Source organism: Argentina anserina, chromosome 7 (assembly GCF_933775445.1).
Source record: "Argentina anserina chromosome 7, drPotAnse1.1, whole genome shotgun sequence".
Lineage (NCBI taxonomy): Eukaryota > Viridiplantae > Streptophyta > Magnoliopsida > Rosales > Rosaceae > Argentina > Argentina anserina.
The window spans coordinates 8,766,246-8,790,942 of record NC_065878.1 but is presented as its reverse complement, the minus strand read 5'-3'; the positions used below and the strand labels follow the sequence as shown (position 1 = coordinate 8,790,942).

The window sequence follows — 24,697 nt, the reverse complement described above, 5'->3', positions numbered from 1 at the left end:
AACTGACGAGTGACTTTCAAAAAAAAAAACACAAAGTGACGAGTGACCAACACATTGATGCTTCAACTAATACCATAAAATACATAGAAAGTCCGCATTCTTGGTTGAATAGCTCAACAAATGACATCTTGAATATGTTGTATGAATGGAATATGCCCAATTGGAGCCTTCACATAATAAGGTTGACGTTAAAAGTCATCAATTAAGCAGGTTTTGAAGAATAACTGGTGACATGAAGAAATAACGTAATAGGAGATGTCACAAACCCTTGCGAAGGGATGGACAGCACCACAGCCGGCATAAAAGTAGAGACACTGCCATGAGGAGGCCGTACGGTCCCTCAATTCATTGGTATGGAGAAAAATCATCCAATCGCTTATTGAACATGAATAACAATTGATTATGTGAATTTTCAATAACTCTAATCATCATATCATATTCATAATGACAAAAAATGATCATGTCAAAACCAATAGGGCAGCAAAACTGAACCCATGATTCAAAAAATCTCGGGTTACATAAAGCTACTACTGCATGCAAGCAAAGCTATGATTGCAGGTTAACATAGCTACTACAAAAGTTTGAAAAAACTACTGTCAACGAAATCTGATAGATATAGTCCTCTCCATTCTCAACATAAGTATCCATATGAGAAATCATTGGCATGTATGACCTTTGAAACTTAGTAAGGTGCAAAGATATATAAAGCACTATATCCGTAAACAACTACATGCGTCGTAGGACAGTGTGGGTGGTTTTGCAATCAGCAAGACATTTGACATCATCGCAGCACATCATCAAAATCAATAAAGAGAATCAGCGACACATAGAACGTTTCTAGACAATACGCCGTTAGATATTGTAAGAAATGGGATTTGAACAAAGTGCAATCTAATCGAAGGTATAATAGTACTACATTCTTTAACTAAAGAGTTGGAAACGGATGTTAGAAAGAAACCGTCCAAATGGTGTGAATGCTCACCAATAATAGAACCGGTTGAGATATGAAAAACGACTTAGAGAAAATCGGAAAAGATAACCAGAAATCATGTCAAATTATCCTCAAAATCGAATGAAACTTTGGCAGGAAAATGATTTAACAAAAAATGTTGGATGTTGGAAGGAAAACTGGTCCATGGCAGCCGGAAACAACCGGTATGGAGGCCGAACAAGAGTTCTGGAAAGGGCTGAGCAGAGACGCTAGAGGTCGTCGTCGGTGGCCAGAAAACGATAGGACACGTTGGAATTGGCCGAATATACCGAAATATGGCAAAGTGGCCGGATCCAAGCCAGAGATGCCAGACACGAAAGGGATCAAAAACGACGTCAAAATTTGAGGTTCCAAGGTTCGTTTTTTAATTTTTAAGTGCTAAATTCACAATATAATTCATGTTAGATTTGAAAATCACGTGAGTTGCAAATATTGATCGTTCATGTTAGATTTAAGGTAAATATAATTCTCAATAGATTAACTTGTAAAAAAAATACGAGAAATTTTATTTAATGTCAGTTTTTAATACAACACAAACAAACCTTCAGTTCCACAAAACGACTAGAATCAAAGTCAATTGAGAACATGACAATGCCAACATCATACTTGAAAAATCATAACAGAAAAACATAGTCAAAGGAGATTGACTAATCAAAATCCATAGAAACAAAATCTTGCATATTGGATGCGGTGGAACCTTAGCCAAAGACTCAAAAATCTGTTATCTGGAAATTGAAAGAATATTACGTTTCCATATGAAATGATCATTCAATATATATAGATACAGGTGCCAAAAATGGCTTGTGTTTCTTAGATGTGGAGCATGTATCAAGGTCAACTTTGGTAAAATAACGTCATAGACGTTTATTGAATCACTTCAAGCATGTCCCATAGAACTTTGGGAAATTTTATCAGTAAATAGTGCTATTTTAGAGTAGTATGAATTTTAACTCAAATAAAGGAGTACAAAGACCTTGAGATTATAGCACGCAAACATGAGTTTAAGAAACTCAAAAATTCAAATTATAATCGCGATGACGATGTATCGACAAGAAACGAGGGTTGAATTTGTTTCAAATGAACGAAATTATTGAAGTTTGTAACCGAAATGAGAAGGGTTGTAATTATGGTCACAAAATAATCGATACAAAACGGCGATTCTCATGATCACACCCAAAATAGCAATGTACACAGAGAACCATACGAAATCAATTTCTTCTTTTTAAATAATAACGTGACTCCCACATCACCGTCATACGAAAAACGTCAACCAAGAGGGGAATCATATCCCTCATTGGTCACATCTGCAGTATAAGAACGGTAGGAAAAAAGACATGAAGAAGGCTAATAGCGCCCGATAATTTATACATATATATATGTTCAAAAACAACAACCTTAAGAAAAGCTTACTTGTTGGTCTACCAAATAAACCGCATTAATTTGAAATAGTCTTCAAATTAATCTTCATGCAAAAACGTTGCTAGCTTAAGTTTTTTCAATCTTCGTATAAATGACATAGATATCTTTTGAGGATATTCTCGAAACTGTGTGCAGATTGCAAAAGTAGCGTCCATCTCTGATGTGTATGTCATCACTAGACCATTTTTCCTATACGAGCATGTTAAATTTAGTTAGAATTGAAACGTTCATAGAAATAATGAAATAAAGAAATAGTAAAAGAAAAAGAAATAAGGGGCAAGCCATATAGGTTGTTGGGCTCGGCAGGTCGTAAGCCCAAGTTTGAGACGGGTCGGCCTGAAGTTGAAACCGGGTCAAGACCGGTTTGGACCCAAAGAAAATGGATCGAGCGGAGACTGTAATCCGGAGCTCTCGATCTGCAAATATAGGTTGGAAATCCGGAGGATGCGTATGGCGCCGAAGAGGCTCGATGAGCATGCGAGCATCGATATGGGAAATGGACTTTTCGTCGGCGCTAACGAGGAAGGTCGGAGGACTTAGTCTAGAAAGACATCGAGCTTGGTCGTCAGAGCATCGGGGAGGCTCGACGAGGTCGAGTATGGAAGCAGACAAAAGCTGTATGGCGGCGGTGATCAGTCTTTAAAGGAAGAACCCAATATCATCAGAAGGAGCAAAGCTGGGCAATGGTGACGCTGGATCGCATCGATGGCGGAGCTCACAAGACGCACGTCGGAGAAGAAGGTCGAGGTCGGAACAGCGACGAAGTGTTGAGGCACGCGGAACAATGACGCTGGTTGATCTTGACCGGTGGTCTCTTTGACAACGACATGGTAGCGCAGGGGGTCGACCTCTGTGGTTGGAGAAGAGGTGGGGTGCTCAGATCAGATATCAGGATGCCCATAGCAGATTCATTGTTTTTTTTTCTGCTTTTCAGACAACTATTTGTCGACATGGATGCTAAATTTCCAACGATGGCAATAATAACAAGGCTGCTGGAGATGAGGGATTTCAGAGCTAAGGTTTTTTTTTTTCGGGTGTGACCTCATCGCTCAAGTTGATAACGTGTTCAATGAGGAACGAAACGAGAATAATAACAACGTAAAAGAACACAACTGATCTCTTTGTTTATTGATAATGGAACTTATAACATTACATGTGGAGTATCCCGAAGAATCAGAGATTCATATTTATTAGATTAAAACATAATCTACTCCAATAAGGAAACATGTTTAGACTAAGACACACATAAGAATAGAACCATAATATCTCGGCACACTGTATTGTTTTTTACCTTCTTTTTCTCTTTTTATGGAGCTTTTATTTGGAGTGGTGTTATTCACACACCTTTTTTTTTATTATTCACACACCCCATTAATGATGTAAGCCAATTTAAACCGAATAACGTAGTAAGGTGTATTATAATATATATATATATATATATATATATATAAAGTGTGTTAATAACAAAAAAGAATGTGTTAATAACAATTCCTTTTATTTGGATATTCATCGTACAAATTGGCCCCTCATCCACCTCATCTTTCTCGGCGGCAACAAGCCATTCCAATTTCCAAGTAAATAAGCATAATAATAAAATGAATATCTTCATATTAAAGCTAACCATGTGGAAAGAAGATCTGTATATTAGTATATACGTATCGATCAATTAAAAAATGGTTTATCATATTAAATGTCAAGTGGTCGTACTAAATATCAAATGGACTATCACACTAAATATCAAATGGATTATCATGTTAAACAAGTGATAAGCAACATGCATTGGGCATGAATTATATTGAAAAAACAAAGAGTCGTGTATGAATTAAGTATATAGGAGCACTTGCTTTTCATGTCCTCTTGCTTTGAAATTGAATATGAGTTCCAAGTGTGACCCTTCTTATCTACAGCTAGATCGATAAGACAGCTCCTTTTGAAACTTTAGAACAAACGATCGACTCATGTTCATCTTTCTGAATAATCAAACTTTTTATTTGGCGGCTATTGACTTAACTTCTTATTGCTAGAAAACTGAGCACGCATTAAGAATTAATTAGGAGCCTAGCTAACTACTCTTGGATCATTCACATGTTTTATATTTGCTTGATGCTTGTGTAATTCGCCTTCTTGCGTTGCTAGTTAAGCGGCAGGTATAGCTTACCATGTGTCAAAAATAAAGGGAGTTTTAAACTTCCGATTGTAATTGATTAGCTCATTAAAACCAGGCCTATTTATTGGAGACGAATTGAAACCATGAACTTATAATATCAATGGCCTTTCCTTCAAAAAGAAAATATCAATGGACTTGGACTTGCATGTCAGCTTAACAATGTAGACTGATCGATCGATTGAAGAAATATCAGTATATGTCGATCTGAGACCAAGAAATCTTTCTTTTTTGTTCCTGCACGTCAGCAGGTGAAAATGGCCTGCCAATTAAACCTTTTTTTTTTTAATCTATCATCACGAGGTATCCTCAAAGGCTTTCAGCCCAGAGACTAATCCGCGCTCGAGGGGCAGTGTCAAAAGCCTTCTTCCCCTCTGGCCACCGAGAATAGATTGGTATTTAACGCCAATCCGCACCCCGCATGAATCGAACTCTGGACTTGATCTTTCACAGGCCAGTGCTCATCCCACTGGACCACCTGCGGTGGTTTCCTACCAATTAAACTTTGTTAACCATCTAGCATTAGCTATTTGATCCAAAAAAAAGAAGCTACCACTAGCTAGGTAAAAATTAGACATTCGGCCAAATTGAAGTTTAATATGACCACATCAGTTTGTTTTCATATATGAAAATATTGAAATGATAACGAAATCATTTTCATCCATAATAGAACCAAAAGATACATAGGTCTTGAAACAACATTATATTAGTTGAAGGAACATTAACTAATGCACATGTATACAGCTACAAATATATATAGCAAATCAGACTGTCATCCTCAAACCTTTCGCTTTGGAATAATTAACGATACCGTCTGTCCTAGACACTGTTTTAATTATTTGATTATTTGATACATATCTCTTACAAGACAGCATTAACTATGAAGGTTGAACTACTCGATCTTGCTATCGATGGAGTAGAATGTGTCCAAATGCTTTGAACCAAATAAGGCAATAATAGCTAGTGATCGATGCTGGTTTGTCTGGCTCCTCTTCAGAAATTTGTCATAGACAGGACTTTTATATATCTAGTTGATATGCTGATAGCTACGTACGTACTCCCCACCTCAAACTCTAATATGTCTCTCCACTTTACCTACCATTATAAGAATCACTAGTCTTCATAACGCTATATTTGGCATAAGTTTCTCTTCTTTACGTACACTTAAAAAGTTTAGTTTATCTTCTTCTGGTGTACAATGGACTGAATGGAGCTAGGTTTAATGTCATGAAATTTATGGCACAACTAAGAAATTGTTGGACCAAAGTAATCGATCATCTGTTTATGCATTCAAAAGCAATTTACTAACCTGCGTACGCAATTAAACCATATCTATCTAGTTTTGTCCAAAGAAAATCCTCCTCATTTCAGTGCTGCATGACTCCTGCTTTTGTGGCCCTAGCTTGTAGGGCTCGTCAACGGGCCAGGCCGGGCCTTATTACATTTAAATAAGTGACGAGTCTGAGCAGGGCCAGATATTTTTACAAATATGAAGATCTAAGTCTGTCCGCTTAAAGCGGGTCCTGCGGGCTTTTGCGGGCTGAGCTGAGCCGGGCCTTGCGACCTTGTATTAGAAAAAATATATAATACTTTTATTTAAGGGTTTGGAACAATAAAATGATTATAAGAAAACATTCTAAAAAAATCACAAATAAATTCTAATTTTAAAATATTGTCGATCGACACCGATATATATATTTAGGGACCCTGTAAAAATTTTGTCCGTTTTGAACATGGTTCGACCGTCCGTACCTACGGTCAACCCAAAAAGAGGCGTTTTGACATAATAAAACTCTATTAACCGGGTTTTACCAAAATAGTTTCCTAGTTACAACCACGCACAATTGGTGACTAATATTAGGTGATTTCAAATATGTAAATAGCTTTCGGCATTCGCATCTTAGTAATGGGTTCTTCCTTAGGGCATATTAGTTGTGTTTTAGGTTTACTGAAAATTCTGACGATCAAACAAGGTCCGAATTGGATGAAATTTTAAAATGGTCACTAAATATATATACCGATCACATCTGATGGTGTCGATCGATTCTGAGAAATTTTCTTCATATAGTCGCTTCATAATGCGATGGTTTTATTATAAACCTAATATAAAGGTAATGATACATTAGTGGACACTTCGGCGATCGACAACTCCAGTTTGAAATATGGTCGATCGACACCAGCAGATGTGATCGGTCTATATATTTAGGGAATCCATAAAAATTTCATCCGTTTGGACATGATTTGACTGTCCGACCTAAGGTAAAAAAAAAAAAAAAGGTGAATGTGACAAATCAGAATTTGTCATGTTTCGTATGTCAACTTCAATGTTGGACAGCTCACGCAATGAAATATGGTGAATTTGATACCGTTAGAAAGTTCTGTGTGTCTTTTTTCCAAAAACACCAACCATTTAGTCATATGTATCGTATTGAGTGTGTTATGGTCGTTTTAGCAAAGTAGGACAGTTGTATCTGGGAATTTGCAAGTCAGTTAACTTCGACAGAGCACTGTGAACTGCTCCGGTCAAATTAGGTTGTGAACTTTATGTCATTGGAAAGCCACGGGTGTCTACTTTCCACAACATTTTACGGTTCACAAATACCTATTATGATGAAGAAGTTATGATCATTTAAGTGAGTTAAGGTCATTCTACCCGAGAATCTGATTTTCATTGCAAACTCTTGTTTTGAGTTGTTATGTAATCTTGTTTCTTAAGATCTAAGTTTGGCTATGTATGATCTAAGGATATGTGGCAATATTAATCATTAATCATTAGCCCAAGACTACTTTTGAGATGCATGTAATGAACGTTGTATACGTTGTTCTTTGTACTCCATGATTATGGCACTAATCATGGGAAGTTGTTTCGTACACTTCAGGGGAAGTCTACCTCACATGATGCTATCAAATGTAGACGGTGCGTTGTACTCATTTTCCCTTTGTTCAAGCTTTTACTTTTCACCCAAAAGGTTTTTATTTTGCTTAACAAGGTTTTTACCGAGGCAACGATATGTGCATCATGCAACCTAGGCATCCAACACAATGGGGAGTGTTCCGGGAGAATTATTATTCTACCCTTGTGTGTGTCTTAGCCTTATTTAGTTTCCTGTTAGAGATAGATTCACATCTCTATAATAGATTAGGACTCCGAATACTATGGGATTGTGGTTATGTAATGCCTATATATAGGTCACATTATCAATCAATAAAACGGTTATATTTTGTTCCATTACGTTGTTATTATTCTCATTTTATTCCTCCTCCAACAGAATCCTCAATTATCATTATATATGCGTTATTGCATGAGTGTGTGAATGTATGCTGTACGTATTTCGGAGAGCCACGAATGTGAAAGAAATTTCAAAAATAAGGTAATTAAGTAACAGATAGATATGATCAATCCATCCTTCAAATCATTGGTACAAATGTGACCAAAATTTTGATAAAAATCGTTCTCAAAATCGTATATATATAGTTATCAATATGATTAATTTTATTATATTTTTAATCAGTGGAAAATCAGTATTTATGACGGGTAAAACACTTTAATTAACAATAATACTATACGGTGCTTAGTATCATTTAGTCTAGGGCTCGTCAACGGGCCGGGCTCGGCCCATGAGTGGCGGGTCGGGCCGGGCAGGTATTTTCACAAATAAGAAGATCCAAACCCGCCCACGTAAAGCGGGTCATGCGGGGTTTTGCGGGCCGAGCCTTGCGGGTTTGTATTAGAAAAAAAAAGATAATACTTATATTTAAGGATTTAGAACAATAAAAGAATTATTAAAAAACATTCTAAAAAAAGTCACAAATAAATTGTAGTTTCGAAATATTATCGACCGACACCGATAGATGTGATCGATATATATATATATATATATATATATATTTAGGGACCCTGTAAAAATTTCGTCCGTTTTGAACATGATTTGACCGTCCATACCTACGGTCAACCAAAAAAGATGCGTTTTGACATAATAAAACCTCATTCACCGAAGTTTTGCCAAATTGGTTTCCTCGTTACGACCACGTACGAATGGTGACAAAAATTAGGTGATTTCAAATATGTAAACAGCTTCCAGCATTCGCATCTTAGTAATGGGTCCTCCCTTAGGGCATATGGTCGATCGACAACTCTAGTTTGAAATATGGTCGATCGACACTAGCATATGTAATCAGTATATATACTTAGGGAACTCTTAAAAATTTCATCAGTTTTGGACATGATTTGACCATCCGTACCTACGATTAACCCAAAAAAAAGATGTTTTAACATACTAAAACCCTCATTGATCGGGACTTTGCCAAATGAGTTTCCTCGATGCGACCGCGCACGATCGGTGACAAAAAATATGTGATTTCAGATATGCAAACGGCTTTCGGTGTTCGCATCTTGGTAATATGTCTTCTCTTAGGGTATATTAGCGGTGTTTTTGGTTCACCGGAAATTCTGACGGTCAAACGAGTTCCGAATTGGATGAAAGTTTTACAGGGTCACTAAATATATATACTGATCACATCGGCTATGTCGATTGATCCCACAAAGTTTCCTTCATATAGTCGCTTCAGAATGCGATAGTTTTATTCTAAACCTAATATAAAAGGTTATGATACATTAGTGAACACTTAAGTGATCGACAACTCCAATTTGAAATATAGTCGCTCGACACCAGCAGATGTGATTGTTATATATATTTATGGATCCCGTAAAAATTTCGTCTATTTTAGACATGGTTGGACCGTAGGTACGAACGGTCAACCAAAAAAGATGTGTTTTAATATATTGAAACCCCATTAGTCAGGTCTTTGTCAAATGAGTTTCGTCAGTGCGACCGCTCACGTTAGGTAACAAAAATTAGGTGATTTCAGATATGCAAATGGCTTTTGGCGTTCGCATCTTTGTAATGGGTCCTCCTTTAGGGCATATTAGTGGTTTTTCGGTTTACTGGAAATTCCAACGGTTAAACGAGATCCGAATTCGATGAAATTTTTACAGGGTCACTAAATAGTACCAATCACATTGTCGATGAATCCCGAGAAGTTTTCTGTATATAGTCACTTCGTAATGCGATACTTTTATTTTATACTTAGTGTAAAGGTTATGATACATTAGTGGACACTTCTGTGATTGACAACTCCGGTTCAAAATACGGTCAATCGACACCAGCAGATGTGATTGGTATATATATTTAAGGACCTCGTAAAAATTTCGTCTCTTTTAGACATAGTTTGACCGTCTGTACCTACGGTCAACAAAAAAAGAGGCATTTTGACATATTAAAAAACCCTGTTGACCGAGAATTTGTCAAATGAGTTTCCCCGGTGCGACCGTGTACGATCGGTGATAAAACTTAGATAATTTATATATGCATTCGGCTTTTGACGTTCGCATCCTGGTAGTGAGTCTTCCCTTAGGACATATTAGTGGTGTTTTTAGTTTTTCGGAAATTATGACGGTCAGACTAGGTCCAAATTAGATGAAGTTTTAACAGGGTCCCTAAATATTAGTACCGATAACATCAGCTGGTGTCGATTAATCCTGAGAAGTTTACTTAATATACTTCATATAGTTGCTTCATCTTGCTACAATTTTATTTTAAATCTAGTATAAAGTTATAATATAATGAAATATAAAATTTTAAATCTAGTATTATTAACCTATATAATATGTTATGTGTAATTATTACCAAAAAAGACATATAATTGATATATGTATAATATATTATATGCATGTATAATATTTTATTTTTTGAGCTCGGCCTTATAGGTTTTTAGCGGACCAGGCCCACGGACTGGGCCGGGTTTTACACCTCTAAACTAAGTCCGACTCTCTACTCACGGAAACAGACTTTAGCGTGTTTTCTCGCAGACCGGGTCGGATAAAACCTCATCGGGATAGCGAGCCTCCGCAGACTTTTCGAATCCATTGGCTAAATAATGAGCCTCTTAGCCTGCATTGAATTTTCAAACGTCTGGTTAATTGGCAACATAAAGGGGTCCAAGGAAATGACGATCTTGTTTTATTGCTTCATCAGCCCCACTTCCATTAGAAGTTTGAATCAAATCTGGAGGCAGAAAATTAACACCAATCTCATTGAGTTCAATCGATTAAGTAATAGATGACTAGCTAGTACAGTTATTCGGTATGACGATATATCTGATTCAAAAGTGTCAGAAATTCAGTAACTTTCTCCTATCGAAAATGATTGGCTCTGTACGTGTTCTGGGATTAATCGACATTTACTACTCATAGTAACTAGGAGTGGCACTTAACACCGAAAAACCGAAAATCGAACTGAAACCGAAAAAATTGAATCGAACACAAACCGAATTAAAATTTAGAAAATCGAACCGAACCGAATTAATCAGTTTGGTTTCCGGTTTGGGCACATAAGAAAATGAATCAAACCGAAAAACCAAATTATTCATAAAACAATGTCGTTTTACGTTTATCTTCCCGAATATTTGATTTGATTAATGTGATTTTAGGTTTATATCATATATAATTATATGTTTCTCTTTTGTAGTATTATATATGTATATATAATCATCTATGTATATATATGTATGCCCATATATGTATATTTCAAATAAGTTTGCTAAAACAAACATATATATATATATATATATATATATTTAAGCGGATGTGTAATTACTAAATCCGCCTCAATATGAAGTAATTATATGAGTGAAACTTCTCGGGATCGATCGACACCAGTCGATATGATTGATATATATATATATATATATATATATAGTGACCCTGTAAAATTTCATCCAATTCGAACCTCGTTTGACCGTTGGAATTTCCGGTAAACCAAAAACAATACTAATATGTCATAAGGGAAGACCCATTACCAAAATGCGAACACCAAAAGCCGTTTGCATATCTGAAATCACCTAATTTTTGTCACCAATTGTGTGCGGTCGCACCAAGGAAACCCATTTGGCAAAGCCCCGGTCAATGAGGATTTTAATCTGTTAAAATGTCTCTTTTTTAGTTGACCGTTGGTACGAACGGTCAAACCATGTCCAAAATGGACGAAATATTTACGAGGTCCCTAAATATATATACCGATCACATCTACTGGTGTCGATCGACCATATTTCAAAATAGAGTTGGCTATCGCCTAAGTGTCAACTGATGTATCATAACCTTTATATTAGGTTTAAAATAAAACTATTGCATTATGAAGCGGCTATATGAAGGAAACTCCTCGGGATCGATCGACATCAGCCGATCGGATCGGTATATATATTTAGTGACCCTATAAAAATTTAATCCAATTTGGATCTCGTTTGACCATCAGAATTTTCGGTAAATCGAAAATACAACTAATATGCCCTAAGGAAAGACCTATTACAAATATGCGAACGCCGAAAGCCATTTGCATATCTGAAATCACCTAATTTTTGTTACCTATCGTGCGTGGTCATAATGAGGAAACTCATTTGGCAAAGCCCCGGTCAATGAGGTTTTATTATGTGAAAACGCTTATTTTTTATTGACGGTTGGTACGGACGGTCAAACCATTTTCAAAATAGACGAAATTTTTACAGGTTCCCTAAATATATATACCGATCACATCTACTGGTGTCGATCAACCATATTTCGAACTGGAGTTGTCGATCGCCGAAGTGTCCACTAATGTATCATAACATTTATATTATGTTTATAATAAAACTATCACATTATGAAGCGACTATATGAATGAAACTTTTAGGAATTTATCGACACCATCCGATATGATATGTATATATATTTAGTGATCATTTTAAAATTTCATCCAATTCGGACCTCGTTTAACCGTCAGAATTTTCGGTAAACCAAAACACTAATATGCCCTAAGGGGGGACCCATTACCAAGATGCGAATGAGGAAAGTTTTTTACATATTTGAAATCACATAGTTTTTGTCATCGATCGTGTGTGGTCGCAACAAGGAAACTGATTTGGCAAAGCCCCGGTCAATGAAGTTTTATTATGTGAAAACGCCTCTTTTATGGTTTACCGTTGGTACAGACGGTCAAACCATGTTCAAACTGGATGAAATTTTTACATCGTCCCTCTATATATATATATCGATCACATCTATAGGTGTCGATCGACAATATTTCGAAACTAGAATTTATTTGTGACTTTTTTTTAGAATGTTTTATAATAATTCTTTTATTGTTTAAAACCTTACATTAGAGTGTTATATTTTTTTCCTATACAAAAAATACCGAACCGAACGGTTCGATTTTCAGTTTGGTCTATCGGAGAACCACGAACCGAACCGAAGTTCAATTTCAGTTCGGTTTCCGGTTTGAGCCCAAAACCGAACCTTTTGAACTGAATTCCACCCCTAGTACCAAGGTTTGTAGTACTATTGTGTATATTGTATATTCAACAAACCGAACAAACATAGAGGGCTGCTATATGCTTTAAACTAAACTAAACTAAACGTTTCACCGATGTCCAGTCTAAGTCCAAAACAACATCCCAGAAACTGGAGAATCATAGAGGGCTGCTATTTCTGTTCTAAGAAGTGATGGTCTTCCTGGACCCCTTCTACTTAGTTTGCTCTCTGAGCATCTTTTGTCTCCAGGTAGCTTATTATCACGAACCTAGCGATTCAAATGCCACACTTGGTCCATACGACGCTCCATAGCCTAGGAGCTAGCCTTATCCAATGGGACAATACACTTGTTTCGCTCTGCCTTGGGCTAATTAAGGGATCGGCTCCAGACCCTGACCAGTTTATGTAGGGTAGCCTACTCCATTCTTCGACGTTAAGTCTTTGAATAGCAACAGGCTCCCCAAACTTAATCGGGTCGACCTGTCTGAACCCCTAGGAAGGCCAACCACATATGCATCCACACTCCTTTATCTTGTAGCAATCCCACATATGCATGAAGCTCATATAACCAGCGATGCCCATGACACACACTCCCGAAAATGGAACGTGACATCCTTCTCCACCAAAAAAGTTGTACCTCCTCGTCTACGGCATTCCCACTGTGGCATGTGTGTCCCATATGCCCACGATGCCTGAAAGATGAATGGAGTTCCTAAATATCGCCCAACCAAGCTTCGTGTCGGATCTCTCATCCTAGACCTTGTCCTCGACCTCTCGTCCGGTCCTCCCCTTGGAGGTTCCCTCCCTACTCGACTCCCCCTCGGAGCCTCCTGTACCTAGGGACACGTGCAATAACCCGAATTTTCATTTCCGATTTCTTATGATTTCTCAGAAATTATTAAAATGGTGATTCGAGTGTCTCCTCATTCTACGCCTTCTAAATGGTCACTCTTTTGAAATAGAAGTGATTTTGAAGATAAATAGATTAAAAACGATTAAGTTTCTAAAGGCTCAAGTGTTGACTTTTGAATCGTAGCTTATCTTCGGAAACTTTATTCACGAAAGTTATAGAGCTCATCGATACGAGTTCGGGGACATGTGGCATACCTGAATCTGAGTTCGTGAAAAAGTTAAGAATAAAAAAGTGTAATTGGGTTTTTTTAGAAAATAGTATAAATAGGGGGATTTAAAGGGAGAAATTAGAAATTTTTCAGAAAATCAGCCCACAATACTTTCACAGCTGAAAATCTCAGAAATCTTCTCCAGCGTCGATGCCACGACGTGAGCCACCTATTAAACTGACAGGCTCAACGTCACCTTTCATTTGAGCTTACACTCAAGCCCCGCCGACCGCCGTGCACAGAGCAGCGGAGGCCGCAAGGTTGTTGCAAATCCGACGCCGTCATCCCGAGCTTTTCCGGTGAGGTTCAGAGCTCAAGCTCCCTTCCTCTGACCTAATCCTTCCCTCTAAGCATGATTTTGATGGTTTAGGAGCTCGGTTTGAAGTTTTAAGCAATTTGGTTGAATTTGTGATTTTAGAAACTTTCCGGTGACTTTCCCAATCACTTTCAATCTGATTTGGAGCTTGTTAAGGTATGAAAATGTTCATCACACTAATCTATAAATTTGATGTTGAAGTGTGAGGTTTTGATGAGGTTTAGGTACCGGTGCGTGTGGCCGCTTACGACAGTGTGTAGCGGTGCATCTGGTCTTGTTTTGGAGTATTAGCTTACTCCATTGCGATATACTCATCGATACAAGCGTATGCATATGTCATTTGCACGTGTTAGGTTAATTATTGTGTGTATTAGTTGTTGTAGGAGGTTTGGTGATTCTAGGTTGAATTGTGGAGGGAGTTGTTGTTGGTGTTGATTCTCTAGAGACCTTTGGTAGGTCAAGGAGGAAGGTTGCCGCCTCGGCAATTTTTGGGTTAGATCTAAGAGTGGAGTTATAGGCTTAAGTAATGTTTATGTTTTGATTAGTTGCTAAGTGTCATTTTATCACTTAGGTGATTGAATGGAACCATATTGCTTGCTTTGGGTGATATGGAAGACATTGTATGGGCGAAAAGGTGAGTAAACCTCACTTTGATCATTATGTTTGAAGTTATTTTATAAATACTGAATCGCTAAATGGGAAGTTGTTTTACAAAATAAGCTTTGTTTTAACTCGTATGAACTTGATCGACTACGGTTCATCGGTAAGTAAAATGGTTTGACTTATAAAATGATTTTTACAAGTTTAGCAATTGATAATATAATTGTTTTTGTGGTGATGTGAATTTGTTGTGATGGAGGATGGGACGGGGAGGGAAGAAAATGTACCTTCCGGTAAAAATGTTATTTCATTGTGAGTTTTTGTTGTTTTGCCTTAATGGTGGTCAAAGTAGCGAAAATTGAATTTATATTATTTTCTTTAGTGACGGCCTAAGTGGCGTTAGGTATATATCGGAACCATACGTTGGCCGGGTGCGGGGATGATCAACTAGAGCTCTAGTATTAGTGTCTACTATTCATGGGGCAAAGTGTTGTAACTCATGAATATAATTTTGTGAGTTGAATGAATATTTCTCTATTTTGTTGTTATTAGTTATAGTGTTCATGAGGGACTAGAACCGTTGGTTGTGTGTGCATTTGGGTTTTGAATCTTGGGTTGGGTTGTTAAATTCTTCTTCTTTGTCCTTTTATTTATGTGGTTTCCTCGCGCTTTTATGCAGGAATCACAAATTCTCCTTTCTGCATTTTCTTTCTATATGTGTGATCTCCTGAACTAAACTTTATGCATGGATTACACTTATCATATTTACCTTTGTTTGTGAATTCCTGAACCATGCTTTTATACATAAATCACTAATTTTATCATGCTTTGGTATGTGTATGGCTGTGGAGATTAAATGTTTGTGGCTTGTTTTAAAAGAAATTTAAGGATGAGTTTCTTGAGTTAAGTTCACTCATACGAGCTTTATAAGCTTACCGGGTTTGTTTGTTCACAACCCGGTGCACCAATCCAAGGTGTATGATTTTATGTGAAGGTGTGATCCTTTTGTTTGCGGTGGGAGAGTCCAGGGAAGTATATGCAGGGATAGAATGAATGTAATGTTTGAAATATCTTGCATCAGTTCCTTGTAAACGTTGTTTTTACTATTTGATCAAGATTTGTAACAATTGTAAGTGTAATAGAATGGTTTTGATTCGAATTATCATGTCCTCGAATTTGAATTTTCATTATTTAAAATTCGGGTTGTGACAACATGATGGCATGTGTGAGCACTTGGCGACACAACGACAACGATGTCGGGGCAACTCTTGTACCACTTGTCACAGACCTAGCCATTCAACTATCACACTTGGTCCATGCAGCGCTTCATCACTTAGGAGTCAGCCTTATCCAACGGGGCAATGCACTGGTTTCACCATGCCTTGGGCTCATCAGGGGATCGGCTCTAGAGCCCGATCAGTTTGTATAGGGTGGCATACTCCCTTCTTCGATGTTAAGTCTCTGACTAGCGACAAGCTCTCCAAACTTAACCGGGTCGGCCTGTTTGAATCCTTAGGAATTCGATGGGTAGCCACATATGCATCCAAAATCCTTGATCCTGAAGCAATCCCACATATATATGAAGCTCATATAACCAGCGATGTCCACGATAGACACTCTTGAAAACAAGACTGGACATTATGCTGCTAACCTGGCTTAGTTTTTGTTTTTTTTGTTTTTAATCTCTTCTCCTTTGTATTTCTGCTAGTTGTTTTCAATGGAAGTTTCATTCAGACCAAAAAAAAAAGTGGAGAGGCGTTGCACGTTGTATAATTTGTTGGCAACAACCTTTCTAAAACCAAATAGAAGTCTGTTCAGTAACAACAGAGAAAATGGTTCGTAGAAACTTAATTATAAGATCAAACATGTCAATTTCAATACAGATCAGCCAAGTTGATTTACAGCCGTTTAATTCAATGTCTTCACGTCTACACAGATTGATAAGGATATCAGGTTTTGCTGTGGATGACTGTATCCAACAAATTCACGTTTCTTTCTCATTTGATATGTTTGATAGCTTCTTCCCACACATATCCTTATCACCACGTACCTAATTATAATTACTTGCTCATTTTTCCTGTGAAATATATATCTACCTGCGTATAGGGTTTCCTTTATCTTCATCTTTCTTACACGTGTGCCCACTGCACAGTATATGTACAGCCGTTCTTCAAATATGAACATTCGCTATATATACCTAACTATCCGTGCTCCTCCTCAACTCAAAGCAAACACTCTTCTAGGCTGGCTAGCTTTTCGTTCCTCTGCAGTACTTACATCACTATACTTCAACTTTTCTGACTGGTGCAGCTAATCGCGCTACAGCTAGATATTACTTCTGAGGTCTCTTCCATAAGCTCTATAGATAGCAATGGCCAGCTCTAGTTGTTTCCGAAACCAGCAGGTATGGTGGTGATTCTTTTTTCTTTACTGTCCTCGTAAGATTTACTCATTTCCCTACTGAGGGTTTATGATAAATATGATTATGCATCGGCTCATTGCATGGCTAGAAGGAGTACCTTAAACCATAGAAACTTCAATCATATTCATCACTTATTTCAGGGCTATGAAGAAGAAAAGAACCAAAAGATGACAGAAACCTGTACGACGGATGGAGCCGTTGATTGGAATGGGCGCCCTGCAATCCGAGGGAGAACTGGTTCTTGGGTTGCTGGAATTCTCATCTTAGGTAAGTGAGCTAAGAAGCTCCATGCACAGACGTCAGTCACGTCAGACAGACATGCATGCACTAATTACAACACGATTTGATCTAATGACTCGTATTAGAATCTCGACTTCTTTATATAATTATCACAAAGCCGCGTTTGTACTAAATTTGCATATATTTGGTCTCAATGTTCTGAATCGTCAAAAGTTGGAATAGTTGTTTGGATTCTTTTATCTGCATCCTTATTGTATATTTGTATTTACTTCTTAATTTTTATTTTATAGTCTATATTGTGATGAATAGATCGATCTCACAAGTAAACAGTTCTTTTTATTCACTGTGATGGTATATAATTATATTCCAAACTATATTCATTATAGACTATAGTATATATTTCGTTATACATATAATTTTCGTTCTTTTGGTCAAATAATATATGTTTTTGGTGGAACTAACATACAGTATATGTTTTTTTCTAATATTAGTGAATCAAGGATTGGCAACATTGGCATTCTTTGGAGTTGGAGTGAACTTGGTATTATTCTTGACAAGGGTATTGGGGCAGGACAACGCTGAGGCTGCAAATAATGTCAGCAAATGGACTGGAACCGTTTACATCTTCTCTCTTCTTGGAGCTTTCCTTAGTGATTCATACTGGGGGAGATACAAAACTTGCGCTATCTTTCAAGTTATTTTTGTCATTGTAAGTTTCTTAGCTTATTACAAATCAAATTCGTATTAATTAGATTCATGCACACTATAAATTTCTTTTGGCATATATGGTATAAGCAGATAGATGGCTCCTCGATCTTTTGGTAAATATTAGATTTCTTCTCTTTTATTTGGCCGAAATTGTGCACAAAGAACTATCTTATTAGTGTGACTGATACGAATTTTCTTGCAAGGTACGTATATACTCATCTAATTAATTTTCTTTTACAGGGTTTGACATTATTGTCACTAACAACCTATATATTCCTACTCGAGCCTAAGGGTTGCGGTGATGAGAAGTCTCCATGTGGAAACCATTCAAATTTAGAATTTGCGTTGTTTTATATCTCCATTTATTTCATTGCACTGGGCAATGGAGGCTACCAGCCTACCATAGCTACATTCGGCGCGGACCAATTTGATGAGGACGACCCCAAAGAAGGTCACTCGAAGATTTCCTTCTTCAGCTACTTCTACTTGGCTTTGAATCTCGGCTCCCTCTTTTCAAACACAATATTAGGGTATTTTGAGGACAAAGGAATATGGACTGTAGGGTTTTGGGCATCTACAGGTTCTGCTGCCATGGCATTGATTTTATTTCTTTGTGGAACTCCGAGGTATAGGCATTTTAAGCCTCAAGGCAATCCTCTTTCTAGGTTTTGTCACGTACTGGTTGCTGCAACAAGAAAATGGAAGGTCAAGATCACCTCAGATGGAGAAAATTTGTATGAAGAACATGGAAAACAATGCCTTGAAAATCAGACAAGGAAAATACTTCACACCCAAGGATTCAAGTGAGTTCACAATTTTAAGTCGTTCTGTCGAGATTTAAGATTAGCAATCAACATAGTCAGAGAGCTTGATTAAATTCTTGATCTATTTCTAAACAAGATTCATTCATGTTATATATTCAACAGGTTCTTGGATAGAGCAGCACTCGTTACATCAGAGGAATCGAACCAAATTGACAGATGTGCCCAAAATCCATGGCGGCTTTGCACAGTAACACAAGTAGAAGAAGTTAAATGCGTACTGAGATTACTTCCAATTTGGTTATGTACAATACTTTACTCAGTAGTTTTCACACAAATGGCCTCCCTCTTTGTTGAACAAGGTGCCGTAATGAAAACCACCATCTCCAACTTCCACATTCCCCCAGCCAGCATGTCAAGTTTCGATATTCTCAGCGTCGCACTGTTCATCTTCATTTACCGGAGAGTTCTTGACCCCCTGGTAGCTAAGCTACGCAAAAAGGGACTCACTGTGCTTCAAAGAATGGGGATTGGGCTTGTTATTGCCATCATGTCAATGATCTCAGCAGGAGTAGTGGAGTGTTTTAGGTTAAAATATGCAAGAACAGATTGTGCCACTACCGATTGCGAGAGTCCGAGTTCATTGAGCATATTTTGGCAAGTTCCTCAATACATGCTCGTCGGAGCTTCCGAAGTGTTCATGTATGTGGGTCAGCTAGAATTCTTTAATAGTCAAGCACCTGATGGGTTGAAGAGCTTTGGTAGTGCACTTTGTATGACTTCAATATCACTTGGGAACTATGTGAGTAGTTTGCTGGTCACGATTGTTATGAGATTTTCTAGTAGGGATGATATGAGTGGCTGGATCCCTGGAAACCTTAACAGAGGTCATTTGGATAGGTTTTACTTTCTATTAGCAGCTTTGACTACAGCTGATCTCATGGTCTATATAGTTTGTGCTAAGTGGTACAAGTATATCAAATTTGAAGTAAAGGGAAGAGATGATCAAGCAGAATATATTAGGCAAGCTGAACTTGGAGTCTAATCATTTTGAAAATAAGATCGCGAAAAATGTTCTGAGAATAATTGGTTGGACCATTTCTGTCGGTAGAACGAGCATCGCTTGCGGTGAAACTAGAGAAATGTCTTTTCCATTAATCCAAGCTGAGAAAAATGTGTTGTAAAAACTATGGCTAGTGCTAAGAATAAATATAATCACTTATCTCTTTTTTTTTTAATTAGAGTAGTCGATCCATTATAATACTCATCAAACAATACAAAGAATAATACACATGTTGGGGTCGAAAATAAGAATGACTCCCTATGAGTACTCAGTACCTAACTGCACCTATCCCAATTAGACAAAAGTACATTTACCTTCTGAAGACCGCTTATAGCACTTTTATTTCAGCAGTCTTGTCCCAGTCCAACCAAATAGTAAATCCATATTTCAACACATTGCAGACCTGAGTTGAAAGCAGCCAAACAAGCCCAACAGAAACAAGGATCCAAGAAACCAAAACCCTAGCATGTGGGCTCTAAGCCCAACATTGAGAACTTGGAAGCCACACAGTTAGCGTCAGCAACTTCAGATCTCCTCCTCTAACATTGCCACATCGCACCTGCAAACCTAAGGTCAATGCCCGACAATCATCGATAAACGCACCAAACATGTACCCTCCATCCCCATATCCCATTACAGGACCATTGTCAAGGGCGTATGTCCCGTCGCTGGCAGTGGCAGATTTAGGATCCCTAATCTGTCTAGGCTAAATCGGTTAAAAAAAATTGAAATTCATCCATACATATTTTCTCTTGTTTCTTTAAGGTCCAATATCTAATGGATGCTTATGAGAGGAATTTTTTTTAAAAGAAACACTAAGGGGAAGTGTAAATAGATAAGGAAATATTTTAGATTTTGTGTTCAACTAATAGAAAGAAAAATAAGAGCAAACATTGGGAAAAATATCTTTCATCCAAAAAAATGAAGTGTAGAAAATGGAAATGAAACTAGTTTGTAGTATTGTACCAAAGAATAAATAATAAAGGAAGAAGTAGATGAGAAAAGCAAAAAAACATGGAAATTAGCTTCTAAGAGGGATCGAACATGTGATTTTGCGGATGTCATGTAGGCCAGATAGCCATCTGACTGGCAGCTGTGTTTTATCTCTAATAGCCTACAAAATTTATTTGTACTTTCAGATTATCGTCTGGGCTTGAGCCTAGATAGCCCACCATTTAAATCTGCCCTCTAGTGCCGGGTTTAGAGTCTAACCACGGATCTGACAATTTCCAACAAAGTTTAGAATCTGTTGTAAAAAGTTACATCTAAATCCGGTGAAAGAAGAGGCACCGCCGCCGCACTACCATTTATGATTTTTTTTATTTGGTTGCTTGAATTTGTCTTTTATAGTTAAAATAACGTAAAGATTGAGGAGTGTATTAAACTATTATTTCTTTTTATAAACTATTCTTTTGAATTACACATAATATAGACATATAGTCTTCTCAAATCAATTTGCTTAATAACTAATTATGTGTGTGTGTGTGGCAGAACCTCCGTCGTCATAAGCGGTGTCCCACAATCTTTTCTGCACGGCAGTTAGCTTCAAGATGTGAGTTGGAAGAAAAAGAAAATTTGACTCCAAATGTGAGGAAACATGTATGCCTTCAAGATGTGATAAACATGGAGGGTTCTACAACATATCTAATGATAGCAATGGAATGTTAGCAATTCAAATCTTTGACTATTATAACTAACTTAGAAAGAAGGTTAATTGGAAAGCTAGCTCAATAGTGATAGCAATAAGTACTATTAATTACTACACACAATACAATTTGAGAAACTCATTAATTACAACAATTTAACTCATCAATTCAACAACTAAATCTTGCAAAAAGATTATAGTTTAACCTAACTTGAGTTGCAAATGGGAGAGAAATATATGTGTGATGAAACTCTTAACTCGAAAATGATTGTTATGATTGAAGAGATGGTAGGAGAGAGAAATCTACATTATGATAGGGTGAAAGTGAACTGTAATTTATTTACAAACTGAACTAGTTGGCTTCAACATGTAGCACTGTAACACAAAATAGTTTAAAGAGCATCGAAAGACAAACTATACGACATATTGATAGAATATCGACAACTTAAAATAATATTTTTTATTGAAAAAGCATCTGCATTTCTAAACTTCTTCAATGCCTATGTCATTCCTTGAATGTGAAAAACTATTTGATGTAACTTCTCGGTTTGTTGTGATGCACAGTAGCACACAACTATCACATCTTTAACTCATGTGTGTTCTAATAATTTAACTGAAAATTTGATTTCATACAAAACTTCATATTGTCTAATGATTTCATAAAATTATATATATTAGATGAAAATATATTAGTTGCTCACTAAGTAGATGAGCGTAGATCACATGACTTTAAGTTTCATTGCCTCGTGTATATTAGTAATGAACATGTTAGAAAAGTGATAAGTAGCCCAAAGATGAAGATTTACGTTCAAAATGATTCTTATGCACCTTTTCAAATACCTAAGTCATGAGGTTTCAATGAAGTTTCAATTGATGAAATATGCATGTGGTCAAAACTTTTCAACCAAGGATACAACATAATCTTAAAAGAGTGAAGCATGTACTATATATCATTTTAAATATTAATTCAAATACTTATGAATTTATCCAGATCTAGAAATCATGTTGATAATGGTGAACGATTTATGCTCTCACAAACTGTTTTATTTAGCTAGGTTGTTGTCTTCATGCAAATGTGCACACCGATAATTCAAGCATTTGTTGTCTTCATGCAAATGTGCACATCTCAGCATGTTACGTATGCTGTATCATGAGACGATTGAAACTCTTTCTGGAGAATTGTCGAGAACCACAACCCCTGGCTCTCAGGTTAACGAATGAACCCATCAGATTTATATATTTCTGAGACCTCTTATTCTTGATATAATTTACTTGTATTGACAACTAAAAAAAACTTAAGAGTTTTGGCACATATATGCTAAAAAATATAAGTAACCAAATTATTAACACCAACATATAGTTTGAAATGAGCATCAACAAACAATTCAATTTGACAGTTAAAGTTCCACACTAATAGGTTCAAATTAACTGAACCAAATAAAAACAATTAAAAAATTATTTTTTTTCAAAATTACCTCAATAATTAAGACTAAAAACTTCACTTAGCTGATTTATAATATTTGTTACACCGCTGTTGCTAATCCTTCACATGTTGAGGAATGACTTGAGAATCTCCCTTTATAAACTCTATCAAATTAATTTTGAGGATGACTGACTATACATGAAAGCCATTGTCGAACTCCAAATGATCAATGTCCTCAGAATCCGTCGATTCCAACTCCAATTCAAAATCTTCCATGTTCTTACTGTTCTATGAGTCTTCATAACAACTTCTCTTACGGAAAACTCTTCCTGTTCTGATATAGAAGAGTCATTTTTCTTATCTTTTAGCCCTGTAATTGTGATTTGATCGACATTTTAGCTTACTTATTCCAAACTCTCAAATAACATCTTAACCTTGTTATTTTAAATTTAGAAATGTATGATATTAATATTGATGATATAACCAAAATTGAAGTATTTCGGCATCTTCTAAGAAATAGATTCACTAGTGATGTTTGATCATATTTTAGTAGGTTGAAATTAAAATTCATGAAACGGTGGTCCTTAAAAATCAATGTGGGATTTGTAAGATGATGCTTCAAGGTGGTCCTAGTGCTGGTACTAACTAGTCATTTAAGAAGACATTTAAAGGGTTATATGAATGAGCAGAAAAAAAATTAACATATAAAGGGAAATGTATATGCTTTTATTTACTAAAAACATGTACGTTGCACGTAAAGAAATTGTTGATTTGTTATTAGAGTTTAATAGTCTTTTATTTTTGTTGAAAACCATGATTTTAAATGAATGATTGAATGCCCATTTTGTCTTGAATAGTGAGGGATTTCAGCCTAAACATGTAAAAGAGATGTTAAACCGGCAAAACTAAGATTTTGAGTTTCTTTTGAAATACGATTTTGAGTTTCTTTCAATAGCACGTTTGATGGAAAAATTTGCTTAACTTCTGATATATGATCTTCGCATAAAAAAATGTGTTACATGTCACTCACCGCTATTTTAATAACCAAGATTGGTCTTTAAATAAAAGAATAATATGTTTTCAGTTAGTTGAGTATCCTCACACAGAGAAGAGTCACTTGCAAATCATATATATGAGGAGATGTTGTCATCGCACATTCAGGAGATGTTGACAATGATGTCTCTCATAGATGGTGAAATTTCATTTATGAACTGTTAGAATTAGCTATAGAGTATAAAAGACCTTTAAATATGTATGTTCTTAAAGTGAATGAATCATGATCATGTAATGTAGATGCTCCATCGGAACAAGATTGATTAATTGCTCAACTAGTCAATATCATGATCATGTAATGTAGATGCTCCAACGGAACAAGATTGATTAATTGCTCAACTAGTCAATGGTTTCCTAGCAATATTTGCTTCCTCAACTAAGATATTCTCTAGTGTTTATTACCTTACATCATGTTGTGTTATCAATAGCT

The 24,697-nt window shown here is 36.5% G+C and overlaps 1 protein-coding gene across 1 annotated transcript; it reads left to right on the top strand.

Moving 5' to 3' along the window:
* The first annotated feature begins 17,200 nt into the window (after positions 1–17,200).
* Positions 17,201–20,252, top strand: LOC126802274 (protein NRT1/ PTR FAMILY 7.2-like). Its single transcript, XM_050529880.1, has 5 exons — positions 17,201–17,356; positions 17,515–17,641; positions 18,106–18,323; positions 18,563–19,125; positions 19,249–20,252. Exons 1-5 carry the CDS (start codon positions 17,324–17,326, stop codon positions 20,126–20,128), a joined length of 1,821 nt encoding a protein of 606 aa, XP_050385837.1. The 5' UTR covers positions 17,201–17,323; the 3' UTR covers positions 20,129–20,252.
* The last annotated feature ends 4,445 nt before the right edge of the window (positions 20,253–24,697 follow it).

Coding starts and splice junctions, on each gene's coding strand:
- LOC126802274 (XM_050529880.1), top strand. CDS start 17,324: ATGGCCAGCTCTAGTTGTTTCCGAAACCAGCAG. Junction 17,357..17,514: donor GTTGTTTCCGAAACCAGCAG/GTATGGTGGTGA, acceptor CACTTATTTCAG/GGCTATGAAGAAGAAAAGAA. Junction 19,126..19,248: donor CTTCACACCCAAGGATTCAA/GTGAGTTCACAA, acceptor TATATTCAACAG/GTTCTTGGATAGAGCAGCAC.